The sequence below is a fragment of the Macaca fascicularis genome, chromosome 9 (assembly GCF_037993035.2).
Source record: "Macaca fascicularis isolate 582-1 chromosome 9, T2T-MFA8v1.1".
Classification (NCBI taxonomy): Eukaryota; Metazoa; Chordata; class Mammalia; order Primates; family Cercopithecidae; genus Macaca; species Macaca fascicularis.
In genome coordinates this window covers 127330886-127356895 of record NC_088383.1, presented here as the reverse complement: position 1 = coordinate 127356895, position 26010 = coordinate 127330886, and the positions used below count along the sequence as shown (strand labels likewise).

The window sequence follows — 26010 nt, the reverse complement described above, 5'->3', positions numbered from 1 at the left end:
TATCTAGAAAGGTGGTAGATTTAAATGACTATACCAATAATTACATCAAATATAAATGCTCCAGCTACAACAATTTAAAGAGATTGACAGGATAAAAAAGCAAGACCCAAGTACGTATTATCCATAAGAAATACACCTTTTTTTTTTTGGAAACAGGGTCTTGCTCTGTTGCCCAGACTTGAGTGCAGAGGCATGGATCTTGGCTCACTGCAGCCCCAACCTCCTGGGGTCAAGTGATAGTCCCATCTCAGCCTCCAAGTAGCTGGGTCTGGCTAATTTTTGCACTTTTTTTTTTTTTTTTTTTTTTTTTTAGAAGCGGAGTCTCACCATGTTGCCCAAGCTGGTCTCAAACTGCTGAGCTCAAACACTACACCTGCCTCAGCCTCCCAAAGTGTTGGGATTACAGGCATGAGCCACCATACACTTTAAATGTAAATCATATATATGTTAAGAATAAAATAATGGATAAAGATATGCCATGCAAATACAAATTTTTTAAAACCTAGAGTGGCTATCTGGATATCAAACAAAATAGACTTCAGAATAAGGAATATTACCAAGGATAAAGACGACTATTACATAACAACAAAAAGGTCAATTCACAAAGACGTCATAAAACCCCCATATATATGGGCACCTGAAAACATAGCTTCGAATACCAGAAGCAAACCTGATATAAACGAGAGAAGAAATAGACATATCCATAATAACAGTTTGAGAATTCAACATTCCTGTCTCAGTAATCAATTAAACAAGTTGGCAGAAAATCAATAAGGAAGTACAAAACTTGAACAGCACGAGCAAGTTGAGCTAACTCATGTCTGCAGAACAATCCATACAACAACAACAAAATGCATAATAAAAATCTAAAAATTATTTATATATAATAGCAATGAAAAGTTGGAAATTGAAATTAAAAAGAGTTCCAACACAGTTTATAACAATTTATAGCATAAAAGCCATGAAACAGTTTTAAATATAAAATATGTGCATGATCATATGTTTGAAACCCCAAAATATTCATGAGAGAAATTAAAGAAGACCTAAATAAATCTAGAGATAAACTTTTCATGGAAGACTCAATAATGTTAAGACATCAGTTCTCTCCAAATTGATCTATAGGTTTAATGCAGTCCCAATCAAAATATTAGCAGCATATTTTTGTAGAAACTGACAAGCTAATTCTAAAATTTATATGAATAAGCAAACAAAAAAGTATAGTAAAAACAATTTTAAAAAAAGAATGTGGTTGGAAGACTGACATTACTTGATTTCAAAACACATCATAAAGCCACTGTCATTAAGACAGTGTATATTGGAGAAAGAATATATGCATAGACTAATGGAACAGAATTGAGTCTAGAATATATATGGTCAGTTTGATTTTCAGCATAGGTGCAAAGGCAATTCACTGGAAGAAGGAGTTTCAATAAATCATGCTGGAACAACTGGACATCCAGGTACCAAAAAATAATCCTTGACATATACTATATCATATATATAGTTGACGCAAAATGGATCATAAACCTATAATCTAAAACTATAAAAATGTGTAGCATAAAACAGAAATAATAAAATTGAAAATAATTTTTGTGACCATTAGCCAGTCATGGTTAATGGAGACTCAGGGCGCTGAGGCGGGAGGATGGTTGGAGCCCACGAGTTTGAGGTTGCAGTGAGCTGTGGTTGCCTTGAGCTATGGTTATGTCACTGCACTTCAGCCTGGGTGACAGAGTAAGATCCTGTCTCTAAAAAAAAAAAAAAGAAAAAAGAAAAAAGTTATAATAAAAAGCAAAAAAAAGTCTTTGTGTCCTTGGACAAGGCAAGGATTTCTTAGAATTTCCTAGACATAACATCTGAAGCATAAACTATGAAAGAAAAAATTGATGTTAAACTTTAGCAAAATGGAAAACTTTGCTCTTTGAAACACACCGTTAAAAAGTCAAAAGACAATCCAGAGACATCATAAGTTATTAGATAAATTAAAATTGATACACAATGAGATACCACTATACACTTACTTGAACACACTTACTTTTTATGTCCATACCGAAGAATGGGGAGCAACAGGAATTTTCATACGTTACTGGTGAAAATGTATAATGGTACAGGCACTTTTGAAAACACTTTGGTAGTTTCTTATGTAGTTAAATAAAAACTTATCATTTAATCCAGCAAACCCATGCCTAGGTATTTACCTGAGAAACGAAAACTTTTTTTATACAAAAACCTTTATGTGAGCATTTTAGCATCTTTATTTATAATTAATAATTGCTAAAAACTGAAAACAATTCAAATATCCTTTATCTGGTGAATAGACGAACTATGTATAGCTACACAATGGAATACTACTTAGCAATAAGAAGGAACAATCTGCTGATACACGCAACAACACGCATGATCCTCATATGCATTAAGCTCCTTGAACTAGGCCAGACTCCAAAGACTACAGACTATTTGATTTCATTTATATGACTCCATTCCAGAAATGGCAAAACTATGAGGACAGAGAATACCTCAGTAGTTTATAGGGGCTGGGGAGGGAGAAGTGGTTGACTATATATGGGCATGATGGCAACTTGGATATATTCTGTATACTGATTGTGGTAGTGTTTACATGATTATATGCATTTGTCAAAAATCATAGTGTATACAGAAGGCGTGAATTTATATTGTATGTAAATTATAAAATTATTCCTCAATACACTTCACTTTAAAAAAGATAAAGATATTTTCAGATAAAAGAATACTAAGAAAATCCATTGCTGGCAAATCTACACTACAAGCCATGCTAAAAGAAATTATTTAGAATGAAGGTAAATGAAAGCAGATGTAAATTCAGATTTACAGGATGGAGTGAAAAGCCTTGGAAATAGTAAATATGTAAGTGTAAAAGACTATTTTTTCCTCTGTATTCCTTTAAAATACATAATAGTTTCAAGGAAATAAAAATATCTTAATGTGAGATTTACAATGTGTGTAGATGCAGTGCATATGACAACATTAAGAGTGGGCCAAGAGCTTTGAAAGGACCCACGCAGTTCCAATATTTCTACATTTCACACAAATTGTTAAAATGTTAACTTTAAGAAGCCTGTAAAAAGGATGAGTACTGTAATCCCTAGAGTGACCATTTAAAAATAAGACAAGGTATAGATAAAAAGCCAATGTATATATTTGATCTGGTTTGAAAGGATGAAAAGATATTTAGCAGATACAAAAGAGAAATGTATTTCAGGCAAAGGAAACAGTATATAGTAAATTCCACTTAGCTTACTTTTCCATTCTTAGGACTTCCATAGTTCATATTTACATCATGAACCTCACAATTATAGTACTCATGGTTTAAATATTATTATGTCTCAGACTACAAACTTCTTGAGGCCAGTTTCTACACAGTTCTTTTTTTGCATCTTCAACCCTTAGCATAGTGCTGAGCGTTGGGCACATAGTAAGGACTATGAAGATATTGACAGATAATCTAATACTCTATCAACATTTATGGGTTTCTTAGTTTTTACACGTGAAGGAAGGAAGGAAGCTAATATTAGCCACTGACTACATGCCAGCCTCTATGTTAAAGTTTTACATGTATTCCTTCATTCAGAGACATTAATCAGACAGTGGGATGTTTTTGGAAGGTGAAAGTATTAAGAAAAGGAAATTAACATAGACTTCAATATAACGAATCAGGAATAATTGAAGAGGATGCCTCGAATGGGATCTGATCACTCACTAGATCCTGAGGGGGAAGGAGAGAGAGAAGACATTCTGCTACTGAAGCCTCTCTTTTTATGAGTTCCCGGTGGGTATAACGTGCCACTGGGCAGTAATGATATCCACACTTTATTGGTTGCATTGTGCTGGCATTTATCAGGAACCTCTTCTTAAAAGAGGCAGTATGTGGACAGTGGAGACAGCAGGATCTTTTGAGTCCAGTGAAACTTCCCCACTCTGGTTCTGCATGTTACTAAGCACATGACATTAGACAAGTTTCTTAAGCTCTTGAAGTTTCAAATTTTCTTAGCTATAAAATGGATACACTAATAGCTACCTTATAAGATTACATAAGATATTAGATACAAATTTCGTAGCCTACAAAAATGCTCAATAAGCCTCCCTCTCCTGTTCTGCTTTCTGCCTATGTACAACCTGTTGGAACTGAAAAATTAGAATTACTAGACATGACCAATAAATAAAAAGCGTTTTTCTTTGGCAATGTTCTGTATTACAGAAATTTTGTTTTCTCAAACGTCAAGTCCTGTTGATATCGTAGTGTTAGTTATTCGACATATTCTTGGAAGACTAACATGGTTTATAGATGCTTCAGTTTGCAAACCTAAAAAAAAAAATCCAGATAGAGGGCCAGGCACAGTGGCTCACACCTGTAATCCCAGCACTTTGGGAAGCCGAGGTGAGCGGATCGCAAGGTTAGGAGATCGAGACCATCCTGGCTAACACTATGAAACCCCCCGTGTCTACCAAAAAAAACCCCAAAAATTTAGTCTGGCATGGTGGTGGGCGCCTGTAGTCCCAACTACTTGGGAGTCTGAAGCAGGAGAACGGCGTGAACCCGGGAGGCAGAGCTTGCAGTGAGCCAAGATCAGCCACTGCACTCCAGCCCGGGTGACAGAGCCAGACTGTGTAAAAAAAAAAAAAAAAAAAAAAAATCCAGATAGAGAAATTGTCATTCCTTAATCATGAAGGATATCAACATGAATCCTGAAATTCAGAACTCCCTAGTTTCAATTCTTTTGCTTAAGTCACTAAATCACTTTTTCCTCTCAATGCCAAAAAAGAGGTGTTTGTATAGAAGGAAATTAATATTCTCTTTCTCAGTTTCAGCAAGAAGTACATTTATTATATGTTCAACAAAGTTGTATTCACTTTTCCAACTTAAAAATATTTAAGGGGTTTCATTATATTTTGAGAAATTATTCATCAATCAGGGATTTAGCAGCCACCAAAAAGAACTCCACAATTAATCTTTTATAATATGGGTGTGACTCTACACTAAAAAATTGTTAAATGTAAGGAAAAGCTGTTCATAAACTATAATATTTCTTGGCAAAGAAAAACTGCTTTGTGTTTTTAAAGATATGGTTGAGAATTTAAATGAGAGCTACATGCTTGAAATTAGTGCCAGATGCAACACAATTCAAGCACAATTCGCTAACTGCATCAGATATTTCACTGTGATTTAGTAAAAGGTATCCAACAATTCTACATTTCATAGAAATCTCAAAACTCAAGTATTTCATTCACAAAACTCATGGCTTGGCAGGCTTCCAGGGCAGGAATTTGCTGGAAGAAAGGTAAATTTATTGATCAACATAAATCAAAGGACTGACATTTTCCCTAGAAAACTGACAAAACAATAATATTCAGAAACTGAAGTTCTTACAACCAGAGCGAGAAGAAAAGTCTGAGCTATTATTTACATTTATTATAGGCATCCAGTATTGTGATAAACAATTAGGTAGTTAAGAAGTCTCAAATCAGCATTGAGAAACTTAATTTTAAAATGTTAGATATTTTTGAAATAGGATTTTCCAAAAACTTTTGCAATGAAACCTGGTGTTTGTAAATCTTTGTAGTAGTTATAATTATATGCCACCTCTCTCCCTTGCATTTACTAATATATGCACTAAATAATGAGCATTCTTTGATGGGATCTATATAGAAACAATTGAGTTTTACTTTTTGTTTTTGGTATTTTTTTGAGATGAAGTTTCGCTCCTGTCACCCAGGCTGGAGTGCAGTGGCGCAATCTCAGCTCACTGCAACCTCTGCCTCCCGGGTTCAAGTGATTCTCATGCCTCAGCCTCCCGAGTAGCTGGGATTACAGGCACGTGCCACCATGCCCAGCTCATTTTTGTATTTTTAGTAGAGATGGGGTTTTAGCATGTTGGCCGGGCTGGTCATGAACTCCTGACCTCAAGTGATCCACCTGCCTCGGCCTCCCAAAGTGCTGGGATTACAGGTGTGAGCCACCGTGCCCAGCCCCAGATCATTCTTAAATATACAAACATTAATTCCTTCCTACCCCATGCCTCAGTTCTTCCCCCTCTGCTATCTCTTTTCCCATTCTGGTTATATTTCCACCACCAGCAATTGTTGTGAGCTGAATGTTTGTGCACCCCTACAATTCCTATCTTAAAGCCATAACCCACAGTGTGGCTGTGTTTGGAGATGTGGCCTCTAAGGCAGTAATTAAGGTTAAATAAGGTCAGAAGGGTAGAACCCTGATCCAACAGGATTAGTGTCCTTTTAAGTACAGAGAAGAGACACTCGAGAGCTCTCCGAACAGCGCACACAAAGAAAAGGTGATGGGAGCGTAACAGGGTGAGGGTGGCTGCCTACCAGGCAAGAGAAGAGGCCTCAAACAAAACAAAACAAAACAAACACAACAAAACCTACTTTGATGGCATCTTGATCTTGGACTTCCCAGCATCTAGAATTGTGAGAAATAAATTCCTGTTGCCTCAGCTACCTTGTCTGTAGTATTTTGCTATGACAGCCCGAGCAGATGAAGAGCAATTAAGAGGCCTGATGCAGTTACAACAGCACTCTTAGGCACACCTTTTTGTTAACTGTTTAACTTTTTAAAGATTTGGATTCAAGGAAAATCCTATTGAGAAGCTGAAGAGATTCGGCCAAAAGAGTTTTATACAGATCCTTAACTCATTCAGCCTTGCTTCTACTTTAGAATCAGAGAATGTGAACAGGAAGATGGACTTCAGTGATCCTAACTTGTTGATTCAGGTTTTACTATGATGCTGGGGTTATATAAAACTGATCTCTAAACTTGGTGCATCTTCTAGAAGATGTTGGCAGTGAGGTGGTGTAGTAGATAGTTAAGTAATAGGCTTAACCATCCGTTGATGCGAAATTGAGATATATTACTGAGTGCAATGCAAAATTTTATACACATTCAGCTTTCTTTGAAGGAAGACATTATTATGTTAACAGCAAAAAACAGCTGAGATTGAAAATTAGTGTGGGCCAGGTAATATGTTAAAGTCTTTATGTGTACAGTAATCTCCCTTATCCACAGAGAATACCTTCCAAGACCCCCCAGGAGATGCCTGAATCCTGGAATAATGGCGAACCCCATATACGGTTTTTCAATCTGATAACCAAGATGGCTACTAAGTGACTAAGAACCTGGTGGCATAACAGCATGCATATATACTAGACAAAGCAATGATTCACACTGCAGGATATTTCATCAGGATACCCAGAATGGGATTGCAATTAAACATTTGAATTGCTTATTTCTGGAATTTTTTACTTAATGTGTTTGGACCTTGGTTGACTCCAGGTAACTGGAATCAGGCTAAGAGAAGCCACAGATGAGAGAAGCCTACTGTATTTTCTCTTTCTTTCTCTTTCTTTCTTTCTTTCTTTCTTTCTTTCTTTCTTTCTTTCTTTCTTTCTTTCTTTCTTTCTTTCTTTCCTTCTTTTCTCTCTTTCTCTCTTTCTCTCTTTCTCTCTTTCTCTCTTTCTCTCTTTCTTTCTTTCTTTCTTTCTTTCTTTCTTTCTTTTTTGAAACAGCGTCTGGTTCTGTCGCCCAGGCTTTTCTTATATAATCATCACAAAATTAGCAAATAGGTACACTTAATGTTATTCTTATTATAAAACAGATTTCGGAAAATGCAAATATTTCTAAAATAGCACTATTCCCATCCCTATCACATAGGATACTTTATCTTCTTCACAGTGGTTTTCTCGTTTTTGTTTTTGTTTTTTGTTTCTTGTTTCCTCATTTTCTATGTTCTCCAAGTACTCCCTTCAGGGCATAACACAGCGCCTGCCACAAAAAAGAAAAAAGAAGTTCGGTAAACTTTTGGTCCAGTCAGCGCCATCACCAGATGGTAAGGGCCATGAGAGCAGGAGTCTGCCCGTTTTCTGCTAACCAGAGATTGGCATGATGCCTGGTACAAAGTAGACGCCCAATAAATAGGCGAAGAAAGAAAAAAAAAAAAACCAAAACAAAAATAAAAAAAGGAAGAGAGGGAGGGGAATGGATGAAATGAATGAAGACGTTTGCAGAAGGGCCTAGAAAGAAAGCACTGCAACATTCTCCCTCCTGGTGGCATCAACTCTTAGTTCAAGGTCTATCTATGTCAGCCCTTTCCTCGCCCAGACGCATTGGCCGACAGCAGAGAATGAAGAAAGGACAAAGTCTTTAAAAATGTTCAGAAGAAAGAAAAAACGGCAAGAGAAAAGAGAGAAAAAAAAGCAAGGAACCACCTCCTTCGCACGGACTAAAAAGGCACGCCCCACGAGGCCGGTTGCCAAGGCGACCCTAGGGCCAGAACGGCCCCAGCCCATTGGCTGAGACGCAGGAGCCAATGAGAAGGCGCGATGTTGACGGGGTCTTAAGATGGCTGCCGGGCGACCCTTTCCTGACAGGTGAGTACGGCTTATGGAGGGTTGGTTACCCGCCGGCTCGGGCTCCGGCATGATGAGTTGGGAAGGCCTCTTGCCGGCAGCCGAGGGGGGCGGTATGGGCGGCCTCATAGCTCCTCGGCCGAGCCTCCCGGAGCAGGCTAGAAAAGCCCCCGGCCCGGGGCCGCGGAAGCGACGGCGGGGCCATCCTCAGCCTTCCTCGGAAGGGGCGTCGCAGCGGCCTCCCCAGCCTGTTATGAGGGAGGGTTTCTCCGTCCCACTCCAGTCAAAGTGAGAGGGGATTGAGGAGGCTTTCGATAGGGGAAACAGGCTCATGTTTACAGTTGCTGTATCCCGGAAAACAGCTCCAGTTAATGGGACTGCCAGCAGGCTAGACATCCTTCGCCGGAAACTGCAGCGCTTAGTTCTGTGCCCGAGAGGGGATTCTGCCTGTTTTGGGATTGGAGTGGGGCATTGCCGCCAGAAAGCCTGCAGAATTCCCGGTTGTGCAGCCAAGCAGGAACAGGTGTACCTTACTAGACCCATCCTCTTGCCATCTTGGACCTTGTAAGTATTCTCACAGCGGAATCGACTTAAAATGAGCCTTGAACTGTTAACTTGGTTTATTGTCTTTCCATGCAGGATCTTGGGTCTGGGAAAATGTTTTTCAGGCCAAGTAAACGAACACTCTCTTTAATTAAAACAGTTGCATACATGCAAAATCTTGCTAAATAAGTAGGTTTTCTGGATTGGCCGATTGTCAACCTAAATTCGCTTTCAGGCCTGTAATTCAGTTGTCCTTTCTGTACCTTTTTTGAGAAAAGGAGCACATTCATTTCATAAAAGTAAATAGGATATTTACGTTAATGTTGATGTTAACATGCTTGAAAATAGTAACCATTTTTAAGTCACCGACACTGATTATGATGTAAATTACAATCTTCAGATTGTTAAATGTGGTGGCTTATAATTAGTATATAAGTGAAATTAATTTTAGATCAGATGAAGTTCAGGCTTCTGGGATTACTTCTAATCAAATACAAAATATGGGAAATAAGCCTTATACAATGAAAATGGAATTTAAATTCTGGAATAGAGACAGAAAACATTTACCCATCGAGCTGCTCAAATAATATCTTTTGAGTTTTGGTTATAAGCAGCTGCCTGGTTGTCCAGAAAATATGACATTATTACTCAAACCTCTGACTGTGACTTTGACTTTGATGTATGTAACTTAGTATAGCATCTTACATAGCTTTCTGTACTCAAAAAGTACAGAAAAAGAATTCTTAACCAAATTTAACAAGTCTGTAATTATAGGCTAAGATCGTTCTCAGACCGAGTCTCAAATCCTTGTCTCCGCTTACAACTCTGCCCTGTAAAAGTTCATAATCTAAAGCCATGGGGCTATTTTTGTAAAACAAGTGGATCAGAATTCATTAGGCAAGTCAGTTATCCTATCTGTAAATTGAGGGCGGAGCGGGCAGGGGAGGGGGCAGATATAGATAGTAATTCCTAGTGGAAGGTTTGTTGTGAAGATTAATGGTAAACCAAGGCCTGCCACACTGTTTGTATGCCATGTGTAGCAGTGACTTGCTTTGTTTCCCCTTTCTGGTTCTTGTGTTTCCTGTTGTAACTAGGGTTCCTTCCCCTTCTCAGTGTCCTGAAGTGTACAGCATCTCTCCGAAAACATTCTCTTGGCTGAGTTGCTAGGTAGAGGAGAGAAACCTTATCTACTGGGATACTGGGCTCTAATCAGGATTGCAGTCCTGGAGAGAATGGAGTGATACATCCAGGAGTGAGATGACTCTGGGCATTTGGGGCACTTATAATATCAAAATCTTAAAGAGACACTTTAGAGCTGTAAGACATCTCAAAGATCATTTGATCAAACCTTTATTTTATAGCTTAAGAATGGAGGCCCAGACAAATGCAGTGACTTTTAATTATGTTGCTCAGGACTAGAAACCATCTTCCAACTTTAAAAACTCTTTTCCCCTGTAATGAGTGCACAGTCTAGAACAGTTTTTATTGTAATTTGATTTCTCCCTGGCTGCTATATTTTGAAAGATTGTGTCTACTAAACCTTGTTTATGAATGTTTTTTTCTGATAAAAGTCAGGCCTATAACTACCATTGAACCTCTGATTATCATGTGGTGAAGAATAGTGCTTCGCTAAATTTGTCTTTTCCTGTAATGGTGAATGGTACTGTCTCACTGAGGGGAAAAATAAAATAGTTTGGGCTTTTTGAAATTAGCTTAGAGACTCCTGTTACTATATTCATACTTAGATTAGGAACTACTGAACTGTACCCTGTTTTTGAGTCATTGTTATCTGACCAAATATGATAACTAATGACGATGGGTGGTTTTCAAGGGCAAACAGACAGACAAAAAAACCCTAGTTATTCAGACTAGGACAGTATATAAATATTTTCAGTTCGTGGCAAATTGTGTTAGCCGAGGACTAAAGATGTGTTCTGCATAGTACACACAGAAGGTCTTTGAGGATAATTGTGGGATGGAATAAATCTTAACTCTAGAGGTGGAGGGTGTGTAAAATGAAGAAGGTGATATTCAAAACCATAGAGAGAAAAAGGATTCTGAGTCATTTACATTTTCCTTGGGGCGAAAATGATTAAATTGAAAATTATTTGGGTTGCAGGGTAAAAAAAACGAAAGCTTATGAATTAATACGTTGGCTGCTACATGGACTTGGCTATAATCTATAGTAAAAAGATTTAAGTTTCTGTTTCTCTGATATTCCACGTCTCTTGAGACTGGCTGAGTGAATTTTCACAGTTAAAGGGTAACTTGGGATTATCTGCTTTAAAATAAAGAAATACACTCTGAAAGACATGAGTAAGAGACACAGATAATCATCCTCCACAGCAGCCAAAAGAGGAATAACAGGAGGCCTAACATGGTGCCAGTTGGAAACTTTGTGAATGACAACTATATGCTATGAATAGAAAGACTATTTTCAAACATGAGTCCAAAGCAAAAGTCACTAAGCAGCCACTCCATATTGGCTGATCTGTAATTGGGCTGCTGCTTACACAGGCAACTCCATTTTGCAGGCTGCACAGTGAGTGGCAGCAGTTATCCATGTTTATCAGTGACTGCTCAGTCTCCCTTGTGTTTGGTTTTTTGAGAGTCATGGGAAAATGGCACATGACTTTAAAGGTTTTCAAGAGTGGAGTTCACAACCTACCTGATTTGGATTTTGCCTGGATTTAGAGGTGGATTCCACTTTTTTCAAGCTATTTTAATTTTTTTTTCCTTTGGGTACACTCAAGAAATTACCATACCAGGCAGATGCCACATCAGCGGGAGCTAAAAATATATAATTTTGAGAAAATTTAAAAAGCCATAAAAAATGCCTACTTGAAGGCTGATTAGCAACAACAACAGCAAAAATCTTGCCTTCTTCAGGGCAACTGAGACTGTTCCCCAGAGGGAGGTATGTTTGGGTGCCCAGAGCATAGACTATCACCCTGCAGAGATGCTAAAACAGTGGTTTGGTGGGAGACCTGTGCCATTGCCCACTGGAGAGGCACACGCATTTCATAAGCAGTCACATCTGAAGTCCAGGTCAAGGAATACTTGGCTCAAAAATTGAACAGAAACTTGCCATGTGTGTAGATGTCATTTCATGAGGCTAGGGATTTTTGCCTGTTTATATACTTCTGTCCCCAGAGTCTTGAAGAGTGTCTGGCACACAGATGGGCATGTAAAATATTTTATGGACAGGAAGGGAAACACTTACTTCTAACATAGACTCCAGTGATGCTAAGAAATCCAAACCTGGAATTTGTTACTGTTTTAAGTCCTTAAATGATAATGAGCCTAAAGGTATATTATATGCCGGTGGCCAAATCATACTGGAACTTATTACTTCTTCCTTCCCCTTGCTCTCAGAACAGGAGAAATCTTTTTCGTTAATAGCATGATACCTATTTTTCAATATTGTCATATTTTACATGATGTCTTTTGTGCTCTCAGAGTATCTCAAGAGTACTTCTGTCTCAACTTTAAAAATCCACAGACAGGTTTAGGGATAGATCTGGGTTTTATGGGGCCTGGAGCTCATATAACTTCGGGTCTCTTCCTTTAAAAAAAGAAATGCAAATTCTGAAAGTACAGTACTTTGGAAAGACCTGTGCAAATGAGGAATCTTGGAGCTTAGGTTACCATTATCTTCCTGGTAATTTGCCCTCATTTTATTGCTCCATTCAGAAAACTAAACATTAGTATTTGTTATAGACACTTCATCTCAGATTGTGACTATCAAGGAAGGAAATGATGGCATCAATTGCTAAGTGAGTGCACCACAATTATCAGAAACTTCAAAACTATCTTACGAACCCAGTCACTCATAATAGAAATGATAAAAATGTAATACATGGCCATAGAAATAATAATAGCAAAGAGAACTTAACATTTATTGAGCCCCTAGGACCTCCTAAACACTATGTTGAGGGGCTTATCTCATTTAATCCTCAGAATAACCCTATAAGCAGTATAATTATCCCTGCATTACAGATAAAGAAATCGAGGGTCAGAGATGTTAAATGATTTCCTCATACTACTAGTAGTGGCAGAGTCAAGATTCTATTTGGAGCAGTTAGATGCCAGAGTCCTTCCTCATAAAAAGCCAACAGAATATTTGGTGAGGATATTTCAGAGAGCCAGCAACTGATGAGACTGGACCAAAGCCACAAAAAGTAAGATCTGATTCTTCGGACCTGGAAGGAAGTCTTGAAAAGATAACATAAATCTGTTATCGCAAAATCCCTGATGTGTTTGTCTCAGAGAGAATGGTGGTGGTTTTTTTTGTTTGTTTGTTTTTTAACTAGGTTAATCACAATATGGGACAGAAAACTGCAAAACAGATTTCCGTCCTTCCATTTTATTCCTTCAGGTTGATAGTAAATCATGAGCAGTACAACCGGCTTCTTTATTTTAAGCATCTTTTGAAGGAACTGGTTTTGACTCAATATATGTGCTAAAATAGACTGTGCCATGGAGATCAATAGTGAATATGTACTTGAGTATTATACTTTTAGCAAATGATAACAATTTTGCTATTTTAACACGTTTTATTAAACTTAATAGTTCTCTCTACCAATGGACTGTATAGCTAATGCTAAGTAATATCTTGAACTTTACCATTAGTTTCCCAAATATAGTATTGTTACTTTAAAAAGCTGTACATTTTTGTTAAATTGTTAGGATTATATTTCATTTAATATTATTTTAGCAAACAATATTAAACTAAAAAGTAGGATATCTGTTTTACTACCATACCTTCCTCCAGCTACTTACATAGCTTAAAAATTTTCCTTTAGTTGCTTTCCTGCTCCTTAGACAATACGCCCTCTGGAAGCTTGGTCCATTAAATATAGGTGAAACAAGCAGTTTTATTCTCTAATTGGTATAGCTTCAAATATGGTATTTTAATCCTAAATTGCTTGCAAAGTATGTTGTTAGGTTTTTAACATTCTTGAGCAGTGCATTACTGAATTTCATGTTTTTTTAGACAAAGCTACTCATATATTAGAGAATTAAGGCTCTATTTTCTTTGCCCGTAGGTGTGTGTTGTAACAAACTTGTTTAAACAGCTTTTAAACTTCTAAACTTTTTTTTTTTACTTACACAAGTGAAGATTTTAATTATTTTAATATGAGTTCATTCTATACCATTTTAGATGGGGGAAAAAAAAAGTTTAGATGGACTGTTCCCAAACGATTGTTACAATTATTAGGCACCTGGAATGTCTTCTAATGGTCTTAAAATTATTTCTATGGTTATTCTACATGTGTAAATTAATCTTTTTCCTCATAGAAGAAAAGATGTGGAGTGGGCTGCTACCTCCTGGCCTAAATGAAAGTGATGCTGAGTCAAACTCTGAAGATGAAGCTACGTTGGAGAACTCTGGACTTAACTTACAGGAAGATAAAGAGGATGAGAGCATCAGAAAAACAGAAATCATAGATTTCTCAACAGAAGAACCACAAACTGAAACAGAGTCAAATGTAAATGCCTATGAAGAGTGTCCTTCTGGAATTCCCGTAGATATGTGGAATGTAGGTTTTCTCTGAAATGCTCTTGCTACAGCCTGTGCGTGTACACACCCCTGATTGTGTCTCTGCCCTGGTCAGAATGTGCCTGTGTTCTTGGGACTTAACAGGGAGGGAGATGGACTCAGAATGCTTTTACTATTCTCTGAGGCATTGGCCACTTAGATACTTGCTTTTATTTTGTTTTGTTTTTCATAGAAAGACAAAGAAAAAAAACCCCAAACCACTATGCAGGATTAGCTGTTTGCCTAGCGTGGTACATGAAGAGTTTCTGTCTTTATTTTATCTTTTATTTATCTTTTTTGTTATCTACATGAGCTTCACTCTCAAATTATGAAATGACTTATTTCAAAACAAGTGAATATCAAAACTCAGGTTGTGAGTCTCAGAGAATAGAGCTTCTCAAGAACTGACTACCATCATTAAATTGGTATCTTTATACATGCTGAAATATAATTGTTTTATTACTTCATTATTTTTTAAATGCATGTTTTTCTGGAAAGTGTATTTGCTTCTCAATATTTTTTTCTTTTACATAGAAATTTCAAGAATTGCATAAAAAACATACTGAACAGAAAAGCACAACCTCAAGATTCAGAGGGAAAAAAAGAAAACGCTCCAGAAAAGGTGTTTTGTTTTAATTCAGGTTGTTAGTCGTGCTAATGCTAAATTGTGACTGAATTTAACCATTTTTTTAAAATATGATTTTGAAATTAGTGAAGTTAGGTATTGACACTGTGAATTCTTTTCAGATAAATCGAAGAATGAAAAAGAATCTCATAGGTAGGTGGAATTTAAAATAGTTATATATTTTAGGCCATTGTAGAAATTGTTGAACTAATTGTTTCTGATCGTAATCAAACATATATGAACTAGTAGTTGTAGTATAATTGTAGTAACCAATTAAAAACAGTAAAAGTAAAGACAGTATATATTGTATAAAACAAAACTTACTATCTTCTTTTAGTGAAACATCCTCAAATGAAACCCAATGGAAGGAGCTTACTCAGTATTTTGGAGTCAATGATAGATTTGACCCACCTGTTAAAAGGAAAAAAGTTGAGAAGGTAATATCCTTGTTATTGCATCTTATACCAGCTAGGAGGATACGTTTGTGATTAGCCTTGACTAAAGTACTTGTTCTCATTAATTCATTCAGTTAAAAAGTTAAGATGCCTACTACGCACCAGAAAAGGTGCTAGATAAGTAAATAGTTACAAATTATTAAAAAACTGCTAAGAGAAAGAACGGGCTGTTGTGAAAACATTAAAATGGGGGCTGTACTTTAGCATGGATGGTCAGGGAAAGCCTTTCATAGAAGGTGCCATGTCACTGAGACCTGAAGGATGGAAAAAACTGTTTATATAAAGAATGCTAGCACAGAGGCATGGGTAAAGATCCTAGAGAAGAGTCGTCCTGGGACATTCCAGTAATCGTAGGAAGGCCAGCCTGTCTGGAATGGGATCAGTGAGGAGGAGGGTAGCCCACTATATGATTATAGAGGCAGGCAGTCACTGACCAAATTGTGTAGGACCTCAAAGGGCTTAGTAAAAAAATGGGTTTTATTCACAATGCAGTTGACAGTCATAAAGGCTTTTAAGTCAAGGGAATGACATGACCTATGTTAAAAAGATTCGTATGACTGTTACCTGGTGAACTGATTGTGAGGCAGCAAAAACAGATGAGAACAGAACAGTTAAGAGACTTCTAGGCATAAAATGATGATGGATTGAGCCAGAATGGTTCTGCTGAAGAAGGAAAAAAGTGGATGGATTTGAGGCATATTGTATAAGTAAAATTGATGATACTTGCCTCTGGATTGCTTGCGAGGTGATAGGGAGGGTTTGAGGTATGTGGAAGGAAAGAGGACCATTCAAAGCTTTAGCTTAAGCAGTGGTGTGAATAGTGATGTTACAAAGAGAAATTTGGGGAGGGGAAAGGATTGAGAGTGGGACTTAGCCAAAGTTCAGCTTGGGACTTGAGTGTTATTGGAAAGCAGGAGCAGAGTAGATGGTTAGTATAATGAGGGTAGGGGCTCAGAGGAGAGCCTGACCTTTAGATGCACATTTGTAGTTGTCAGTCTCTAGACATACTAATACTTAGTAGAGGCTTGTGTGAATGAGTAACTCACTTATTCACACAGGGAAATGTTGGAGCATGAAAATCAAGTGCTGAGTGCTAGAGCTGGAGGCACAGGGGGCTAGTTGAAGCCCAAGTATATTGTATCCTGTGTGTAATAGACAGATGCCTCTTTCATGGATCATTGCTGTAGACTAGTGTGTGTACCTAGAGACCTTTGTCACTTTCTGATCCATCTGTATTTCTTCCAAAGTACCTCTGATTTTAAATCCATCATTGCATGGTACTGTGTCATTGAGGGTGCACACATTAAGGAACTGTCAAAACAGAATTTTACTGTGAATTTTTTGATTCCAACTTTGCAAAAGTTTCTTATCATCCAAAAACAGTCCCTGGAACATTGGGGAATTGGAACCAGAATCTCTTTCTGCCTCAACTAATTATTGCTCCCGAGCAATCTCATTTTTACAAATGTTCAAGCAGGTGCAGAAATGCTAAATTTCTTGCAAAGAAAAATCACTGGTACAGTTGAAACTAAAAACCAGGTTTCATGACAGCAGTCTCAGTTTCCTAGGCTCAATGCAGAAGGGGTGATAACTGTTTGCAAGTGTAATTGCCATTCTCTTGTGATGCTGGTGGGCCGAACAGTGGCTGTGTGACGGGAGATGCTCTTGACTGTACCAAATGTGTTCTAAGGCATTAGGGAGGAGGACCATGCTGGTAGCCCGGGTCCGGGTGTTATCTCTGGCAGACCTGCCGTAGAGTTCCAGCTGCTGGATGAATTGTTCTTTTGAGGGAAGGAATGGTCAAATATTGGTTCTATTAGGAAATATTTTTTTAAATTTTACTTGTGAATTAGATGGTCTTTGAGTTTCATTTGTTTACCATGTTTGTTAGGTTTTCTCATAACTATATTGACATTAGAATGTCTAAATTGCTTCTTAGTGAAGTTAAAGCCATGAAATGAACTTCCTAGCTACTCTAAAAAGTAGAAACTTAGACATGATTTTTTTTTACAGTCTATCTTTATTAAAATTTTATTATCCTACATATAAATTGTACCTTCTTGATACTGGCTAGATGCCAGGCTTACTCTTATTCATTGTCTAGGATTTGGAATTTGTATGGAGTTGCTTTAATACAGGTTACTAGGATTCTTTGCACAAAATTAAACAACTCAATTTTAGGAACCAATGTTCTATTTCACATTATGCATTAAATGTGTTCTAGAAGGAAATTATAACCCAAACACTATTTTGAAAGTGAGGTCTCTGTGTAAGGGAGACTGCTATAAGTCCTTTTGTAACTGCCCATTGATCTGTTTTATACGTTTGGGTTTTCTTAACTTTAGATATTCATCCTTGTGATGATATTCATCTTAACAGTAGATACTCGTCCACATAAATTACATCTAGCTAAGGAAGTTATGGTGGTTTTCTAAACAAGGAGCCTGAGCTAACCAGGCTTCTATCTGTCTAGGATTTTCCCCGCATTTAATATTCCACAAATAAACCCAAGCATAAGAGGAAAGGAAGGACTTAGTGAAGCCAGATTCTTTCATATTCTCTTGGTGGTTCAGTATAATTGCATGCCAGCAGGTTCCCACTCATTCTTTGGTTTGGGATCGTTGGTTTAAATGGCACTCCTTTGGCTGTCCTGCTAAAGTTTCTACTGCAAATCCAACAGAGTAAATAAACTTTAAAGAATGTCCACATTGGAGATGCTGAGATAAAAATTAAATAAATGTAAATCCAGCACATAGTAGCGACTGCTTATGAAATCTAGAGATGATCATGAAAATCTGTGATGCGGTTAGAACAAAACTAGCATGAATTTCCATCCACTATTTTATTTCTCTGGAGCAGAGAGCTGATCTGTTACCATATCTGAGAGAACCTTTTTATTTTGTATTTACTCAACCCTCTAGAATGGTAAAACAAAACAAACTTCTTAATCTGTGTCTATCGTGCAGTCTTTTTTTTCTCCCCGTTTTTCTTTTTTGGAACACTGCCAAACTGAAACTTGCTCAACCAAGAATGTCTGTTTACAGCACTGCTGTCACCTGCCTCTCAGACAATGCAGAGGCTTGTATTTTTTAAACATAATCTCCCTAATATCCAAAGCTGTTTTAAAGTGTTCTTTGTATTAAATACAGCTATAATTGTGTTTCTGGCAGCAGTTCTGGGACTTACTAGTAATTCTGTAATCATAGCATAATTATTTTGAATCTGTGGGAATTTCTTTAGAATAAATTTCACTCATTAATTTCACTATAAATGTCTCAAGTATTCTTTAGTTGAATCAGTTTGATTAGTCAGCAGTCATTATTGAAGTAGTTTTATGTATACCTAATGGATACTTTTTGGCATGAAAAACCAGAGTTACTTTATTAAATGTTAGAGTAATTGTACAATGTCTTTGATGAATTTTTCAAGTTTTTTATGAGAGGAAACTGCTATTGTATAGTGTAGCTTTTTCGAACTTTTTTTTTTTTTTTTTTTTAAGCAGAGTGCTTTTTCCAAACAGACTCTTAACATGGTTCTCCAATACATAGATCAGTTAAAAATCTGGCTTCCTTGGGTGGGTGGAGGGAGGAGGTATAGGAGAGGGAGGTTTAGGGGTGTGATGAGAGAGGTATGGGGAGTGTTGAGGTGGTACCATGAAGATCTCCTGGTATCAGTTACAAACCATTGCCTCTTGGTTCCTATGTGATTCCTGTGGGGTGGGTTGATAGGTCCAGTGTTATTCTCATACGGATAAAGAAACCGAAGCTCAGCATAATTTGCCTAAGAAAACAAACCAGGTAAGAAGTGAAATGAGACTTTAAACCCAAGTCATTTGGTCCCAAATCTAGCTTTTTCTGAATGGGGTTTTTATTTACCTGACTCATATGATTTTTTTTTTTTTTTTTTTTTGAGACAGAGTCTTGTTCTGTTGCCTGGGCTGGAATGCAGTGGTGCGATCTCAGCTCACTGCATCCTCCTCTTCGCGGGTTTAAAGGATTCTCCTACCTCAGCCTCCTGTAGCTGGGACTACAGGTGTACGCCACCACACCCAGCTAATTTTTGTATTTTTAGTAGAGATGGGGATTCGCCATATTGGCCACGCTGGTCTTGAACTCGTGACCTCGTGATCCTCCTGCCTTGGCCTCCCAAAGTGCTGGGATTATAGTCATGAGCCATCGCACCCAGCTGACTCAAGTGATTTTAAGTAGGTATGATTATATATATATATAAAGTTAACAAAATTATAAATAAATACATGATTTACATTTACGTATGAAAGTACCTCTTCCCCTCTCCCCCACTGCCCTTCTTTATGAAGAGATTGCCTTATTTTTTCTTAGATATTTAGGTTCAGTAATGCAAACTTCAATGGATAATTCATTTGTGTTAAGCTTTAAAAATTGAATATATTAACCGAATAAATATTTAGTAGCAGAATTTTCATATAAATATATTGTGGTATAGTTTGACTTTAAAAGCTTTAACCATATATAAAAAGTTATTCTACATATGCACATATAGATGTTAGCCCACAACGTTAAACCAAGTACCCACACATTTCTTAGATATTTGTAGTCCTATCTTCTTGACATTTATGGTAAAACTTTATTAATTGGCAATTGTTGCCTTGTGGGTTAGATACTTCGTTTAGATGAATTTTTCACCTGTGGCCAAATTGCCATTCCTAGGTTTGTGTTGAGATATATCTTAAATTATGTTTTGATTCTAACCAAAAGGCAACTTAGAAGCACACCAAGGCGCTGCAGGCTATCAATAGCTCCTCTGTGCCTCCTGCCACTCCTGTAGTATGGAAGACATCCTAGATAAGTCAAATAAAGGCTACTCTTGAGTCTAGCTTAAAACTTTTCAAAAAGCCTTAATACTCAGACTCTAGTTCATGAGACTATTTACTGACAAAGTTGAATGCTTGAGTCTTGTACTTGGGTCTGAGCTTGAAGTATGATACAGTCTGTAGCCTTATAGAGATAAGCCTTCTCTTTTGCGATAATGGTATCCTGATATTTAGGTTTAATAATAGGAGCAGCTTATTATTTATTGAATGACTGCTATATTCTAAAAATGTGGCTAGGTATTTTATATATATGTTCTTTGACTCATCATAATCTTGCAGAGAATGTGGTTTTATTCTCATTTTATTGCATGTGAGATAACTGCAACCCACAGAGGTTTAGAAACTCATTCAGGGTTGCTTAATTCATAAGTATAGGAGCTAGTCTGAACCTAGGTCTGACCCTGCCAGCTGTGCTCTTTGTGAACTGCTATGAACTTACAGTCTTTAAGGAGATGGGAATGTTTTACTAAGTGTTTTGAGTGTATTTGGAATATTAATATGTTCTTATGGAAACAAAGTTTGTACATGGAACCAGGAGTTTTTCAGAACTAAAAGAAGCTATTACATTTTATTTAAATAAATTGCCAGAAAGAGAGATAAAAGGGCTAAAAACAAAGTTGAAAATGTGATAGAAATCTAGAATTTTTATTTATAGAAGGGTTACTCATTCAAGCCAGTCTTTTCATTACCTTTGAGGAAACAGAGGCTTATGAGTCAAGTATGTCATTTACCCAGAGCTTTGACCATATCTCCTGTCTTCTAGTCCTGTGCTCTTTCCATTGTAATATGCTATTACCTTTAGATTCTGCTCTGAATGGCTGGGGGAATGGAAAGGCTTAAGAATGGAAGCTGTTAGTGAGCAGGTTGCTGAGATGAAAGGTTGGAGCAGGTCTAGGTTGATTGCTTCCTTGCATGAGATTGGATAAGTTCTGAGTTGAGGTCAGGCTATGCAAGAATTTGTAGTGCAAGGAAACTTGTAGTTTGATATTAATGTTTTGTACAAATACATTTTGACACATACAAATATGCGTCAGTGACATTTGAGGCAATGCCTAATATTCTGCACAGGAAAGTGAGACTGTTGTATTTACATTTTTAAAATAAAATAACTATTTTCAATATAAATTAAATAGTAAAGTTCTAGGTGCAGGTACTATTTTAAGCTCTGTGAGCCCAGGATGGAGAAGATACTCCCCGTGCCCTTGAGGAATGTATATATTCTAGTACCAGGATAGATGCATATATAAATGAGTACAATACATGTACCTTTTTTTAACCATAGGGGCATTATGACTTCAATATTACTGTTGTGAATTCTCTTGGAAGCTTCTCAGAGTAGTTGGTTGTAATAAATGTTCCCAGTTTGAGTGGGGTCCTTTTAGTATGAATGCAAACATGGATGACTGCAGTGTGAACATCGGCTCAGTAGCACAGACTGAATTAATGTCTTCTATGTAGAAGGAACTGGGCTGGATTCTGGGACACACCAAGCCAGTGACACACAGCCTGCTCCCACTGAGTATAGGACCCAAGAGGGGAGAATACACAACTTGCTGTAGTGTGTCAGACAAGTTAAATGCTGAAGGGACACAAGGTACAGCAACAGTACAGTGTGGAGAGCCTTGTGTGGGGTTTGGGGAGGGTGATGGGGTCATAGGAATGTAGGGCTGAGGAGCGCTACATAGATAGGGAAGGTAACATTCGACGTGAGCCTAAAGGAATGATTAATATTTTTCCAAGAGAAGCACATCAGAGGCACAGGGAACATTAAGAAAATGGTAAATGTGGCCAGAGATTAAAAAGCATAGCATTGCTGAAGATGGGGCTGAGAAAGCATTTGGGGACCCCTTTGTGAAGGGAGTGGGGTGTTATTCAAAGGGAATATGAAGTAATGCTTTAAGCTGGGTAATGATATCTGTTTCAGAAAGAGAAGACTAGTTTGGAGATTGTTATAATATTCCAAATAAGGGATTGCATGCCCCTGAAGAAGCACAGAATGAAGAAATGAGAGACCTTTGCCAAAATAGAGTTCAGATAGGAGCAAGGGGTTGGAAGCATTGAAGATAACTCAGGATTCTATCAAGGGTGACTACGGAGGAGGAGAAGTGGGACAGCAAGTATTGGGCTTGTTACAGACCTTGCCTTTTCAGGCCTTCAGTGTGAAGATGATTAGCAAGTAGCTGGAGATGCAGATATTAGTACGGGGGAAGTCAGGTGTTTTTAATTATTTAGAGAGCGCAACCAGCTCATAAAAAGTAATTGAAGCTCCAGGACAGAGTAGATTACTGGGGAAGGTGAAAAGTAAGACGAAAAATATGCTAGTCAGAAACTTGAGGAACACTGTGATTAAGGGACAACCAGAGGAGATAGTGGGTAGTTTTGAGAAGGAGGACATGGCCGACTGTGGTGGCTCATGCCTGTAATCCCAGCACTTTGAGAGGCTGAGGCAGGCATATCATGAGGTCAGGAGATTGAGACCATCCTGGCTAGCATGGTGAAACCCCGTCTCTACTAAAATACAAAAAATTAGCTGGGCGTGGTGGCATACGCCTGTAGTCCCAACTACTTGGGAGGCTGAGGTAGGGGATTCACTTGAACCCAGGAGGCGGAGGTTGCAGTGAGCTGAGATTGCGCCACTGCGCTCCAGCCTAGTGACAGAATGAGACTCTGTCACCCAAAAAAAAAGACACAGTTGACATATATTTTAGCATGCATCAGAATCATATGGATTGCTGGGCCCCTAGTCCAGAGTTTTTCACAGAAATTGCATTTGCATTTCCAAGAAGTTTCCAGGTAATGTTGATACTGCTAGTTCAGCACTTAAACTTTGAGAACCACTGGCTTAGAGTTTAGTTGATAATGGTAATTGTGGGTTGCAAGTTAGAGAGGAAGAAGAGGAGGATCTAAGAAGGGACTGAAGGACTGTGCCAGGGAATGAGGTTCCAGTAAAGGCAAAGCAGATGCATTAGGTAAAAAGACTTAGGGTGAGTGGAAGAATTATATTCAGGGAGTAGAATTCTAGATTATGAAGTTTTGGAGGTGGAACTTTCGGGCAGTGTCTATAACATGACATACAGCAATCTTACTCCAAGTGCACTGATAGACAAAGAGATAAGGAATGTGTGCCTGAATGTAACTCAGTGTACTACTTTCCTCATGGAGAAATTCTAGTCCCCCACCACCCCCAGCAAAAGCCATCTAGACAAACTGTTTTGTTGTTGTTTTTAAGAGACAGGGTCTTGCTCTGTCACCCAGGTTAAACTGCAGTGGTGTGATTATAGCCCACTGCAGCCTCAAACTCCTGGGCTCAGACAATCCTCTTCTGTCAGCATCCCTAGTAGCTCTGGGACTAAAGGTGTGTATCAGCACTCCCGGCCACTACAAAACTGTGTTTAGTCATGAAGCTGATTTGTATTCTGGCACAAGCTCCTCATCTTTACATGGACCAAAATAAACGGTTCATGGGTAGGCACTGTGTACAGACCAGACCTGGCCCACAGGCCGTGACTGAAGCGGCACTGGCCTAGAGTATAGATTTCTGAAGTGCATGAAGTTAGAGGTCCCAGGGTGGTGTTTGGACCATTAGGAGAGGAGTTCTGTAGAAATGGAAGAAAGAGATGTTTCTGGAGACTGGTAGATGATCATAGGACAAGAATGGGAGGTGAGCATTAGATCCTTATGGCCTCAGGTCAGACTATGAGGCACTGTTGAATGGTCTCCAGCTAAACAGCAAAGCAAGCAGAAAAGTCTGTTGCCCTTGCAGGTATTAAATACTTAGGTGGGGTCTGTGAGAAGGAATCATCTTCTCTTAGCAACAGACATCAGTGACGACCTTACTGGTCTTTGTTTCTGTAATCTGTTTAGGCAAATTATGTTGTTATTTTTTACATCTCATCTCAACAAAGGCTACACAGGAACAGAATTCTCTCAGTTGACTGGCATAATCAAGCAATATGCTGATGGAAGAGACATTCTTAGGACTTCTGTTATTAAATAAGGAAAAGTCTGTAAGAGGTAGAGTATTAACAGTGAATGTGGAAGTTAAGAGACTGTTGGGATAAAATTTGCTTCTAAGAAGCATATATTAGACCATATTTTAAATTTTTTATTATCTGTAGTAACTATTTTCACAAGCTAGAACTGCAGTTATTTAAGTCTAAGCATCTTTTTATAAATGTGTGATGCATTCTACCCTAGTCTGTTTGGTAATCCCATTAAAATATTAATTATAATTTCCTGAAGTATCTTTAGTAAATAGAAACATATACATAAGAAAATAAAATCAATCTTATGTGTAATTTTCCTCTGCTGTTTAATATTCAGCCTAACGGTCATAGTCAAAGACTGTGGAGGCTATTGATTGAAAGTCTTGAGCTATAGGAATGGGCAGTAAGAAAAGAGACAGAAGAAACTTGTGGTTGAGAATGCAGGCTCTGAGCAAACCTGAATTCATGTGATGGCTTTACTGCTTACAGACTGTGGCTTTGGCCAAGTTCAGGAGTCTCAGGCTCTGTTTCCTCACCTTTAAAACAGGATAGCATTATTATTCATGGTGTTATTATAAGAATTAAATGAGCCTTCTTACAGTACTAAGCCCAGAATCTGCCACGTAATAAACGCTGCATAATTTTTAGCTATTGTTTTCATCAACATTATTGTTGTTATTAAGGGAAAGCATAGGCTTTGATTCACAAAAGTCTGGATTTGCATCTTATTTTTATTAGTTCAAGAAGTTATATGACCTCAGGTAAGCCATTTACTGTTTCAGCCAGTACCAGTGGGAATGGTAGCAGCTACCTTCTGTTGTTACTGTGAGAATTAAATGGTCTACATGTGTAACACATTCAGTATAACCCTGTGACATGGTCTTGGCTAGCAAATGTTTGCTTTTCTTCCTGCCCTTAATTTTAGGTTTCTTTTCTTTGTAGTCAGGCCTTGAAAAGAGGATAGACCAGGCTGTGGAGGAGTGGAATATTGAGAAGGCTGAGGAACTTAGCAACCAGCTAGCTACTCGAGAGGTGAGTCAAATGGGTTACACATTTTCTGTGTTTTCAAATTTTCTAAAATGAATGTGTATTCTTTTTATGATCATTAATAAGTTCAGCATTAAAATATTTCATCTAAGGTTTTCCTTTTTGTCCATTTTCTTCTCTCTCATTCTGTCATTTAAATCATTCTGGTCTAAAACTCTTGCTAGAAATAATGCATGATTGATACTGAACCTTAGATTTTACCTAGATCAGAGAGGTTTGTTTCATGTATGATTAAAATGCTAGCTTTCTTTTCCATTTGCATCTTTAACTCATTTGAACTCTGAGGGCAACTGTGTATTCTAAGGTCACATCCCTCAAACTTTTCTTAACCCTTGGTAAAATGCTTTCTTACTGTTTGCTCAGCACATCCCCCCTCAGCCCTAAAGAATTTTGAGTCTTTTTTCTTTTTTTCTATAGTATAAAACTAATAGATATATTGGATATTCTTTTTCCAAGTACAGAAGACCACAAGAAGATTCTGACTTATACTCCTGGAGGTGGGGTGTGGGCAAATTCCCCCAGTTGAGAATTAATGTCAGTATAGATTAAAGAGCTCATAGTGG

The 26010-nt window shown here is 37.8% G+C and overlaps 1 protein-coding gene across 4 annotated transcripts in view; it reads left to right on the top strand.

Annotated features, from left to right (window-relative positions):
- The first annotated feature begins 8363 nt into the window (after positions 1–8363).
- FAM204A (family with sequence similarity 204 member A) overlaps positions 8364–26010 on the top strand; it is a 32312-nt gene continuing 14665 nt past the window's right edge. Inside the window, exons 1-7 of one of the 4 annotated variants that reach the window (XM_065521465.1) lie at positions 8364–8418; positions 8760–8961; positions 14242–14483; positions 15017–15104; positions 15230–15260; positions 15445–15544; positions 25343–25432. In XM_065521465.1, coding sequence (XP_065377537.1) covers positions 14250–14483; positions 15017–15104; positions 15230–15260; positions 15445–15544; positions 25343–25432 — 543 coding nt within the window. In that variant the 5' untranslated portion in view covers positions 8364–8418; positions 8760–8961; positions 14242–14249. The remainder of the gene's footprint in view (positions 8419–8759; positions 8962–14241; positions 14484–15016; positions 15105–15229; positions 15261–15444; positions 15545–25342; positions 25433–26010) is intronic. The other 3 variants (XM_005566555.4, XM_074002863.1, XM_074002862.1) reach the window with 3 other exon arrangements.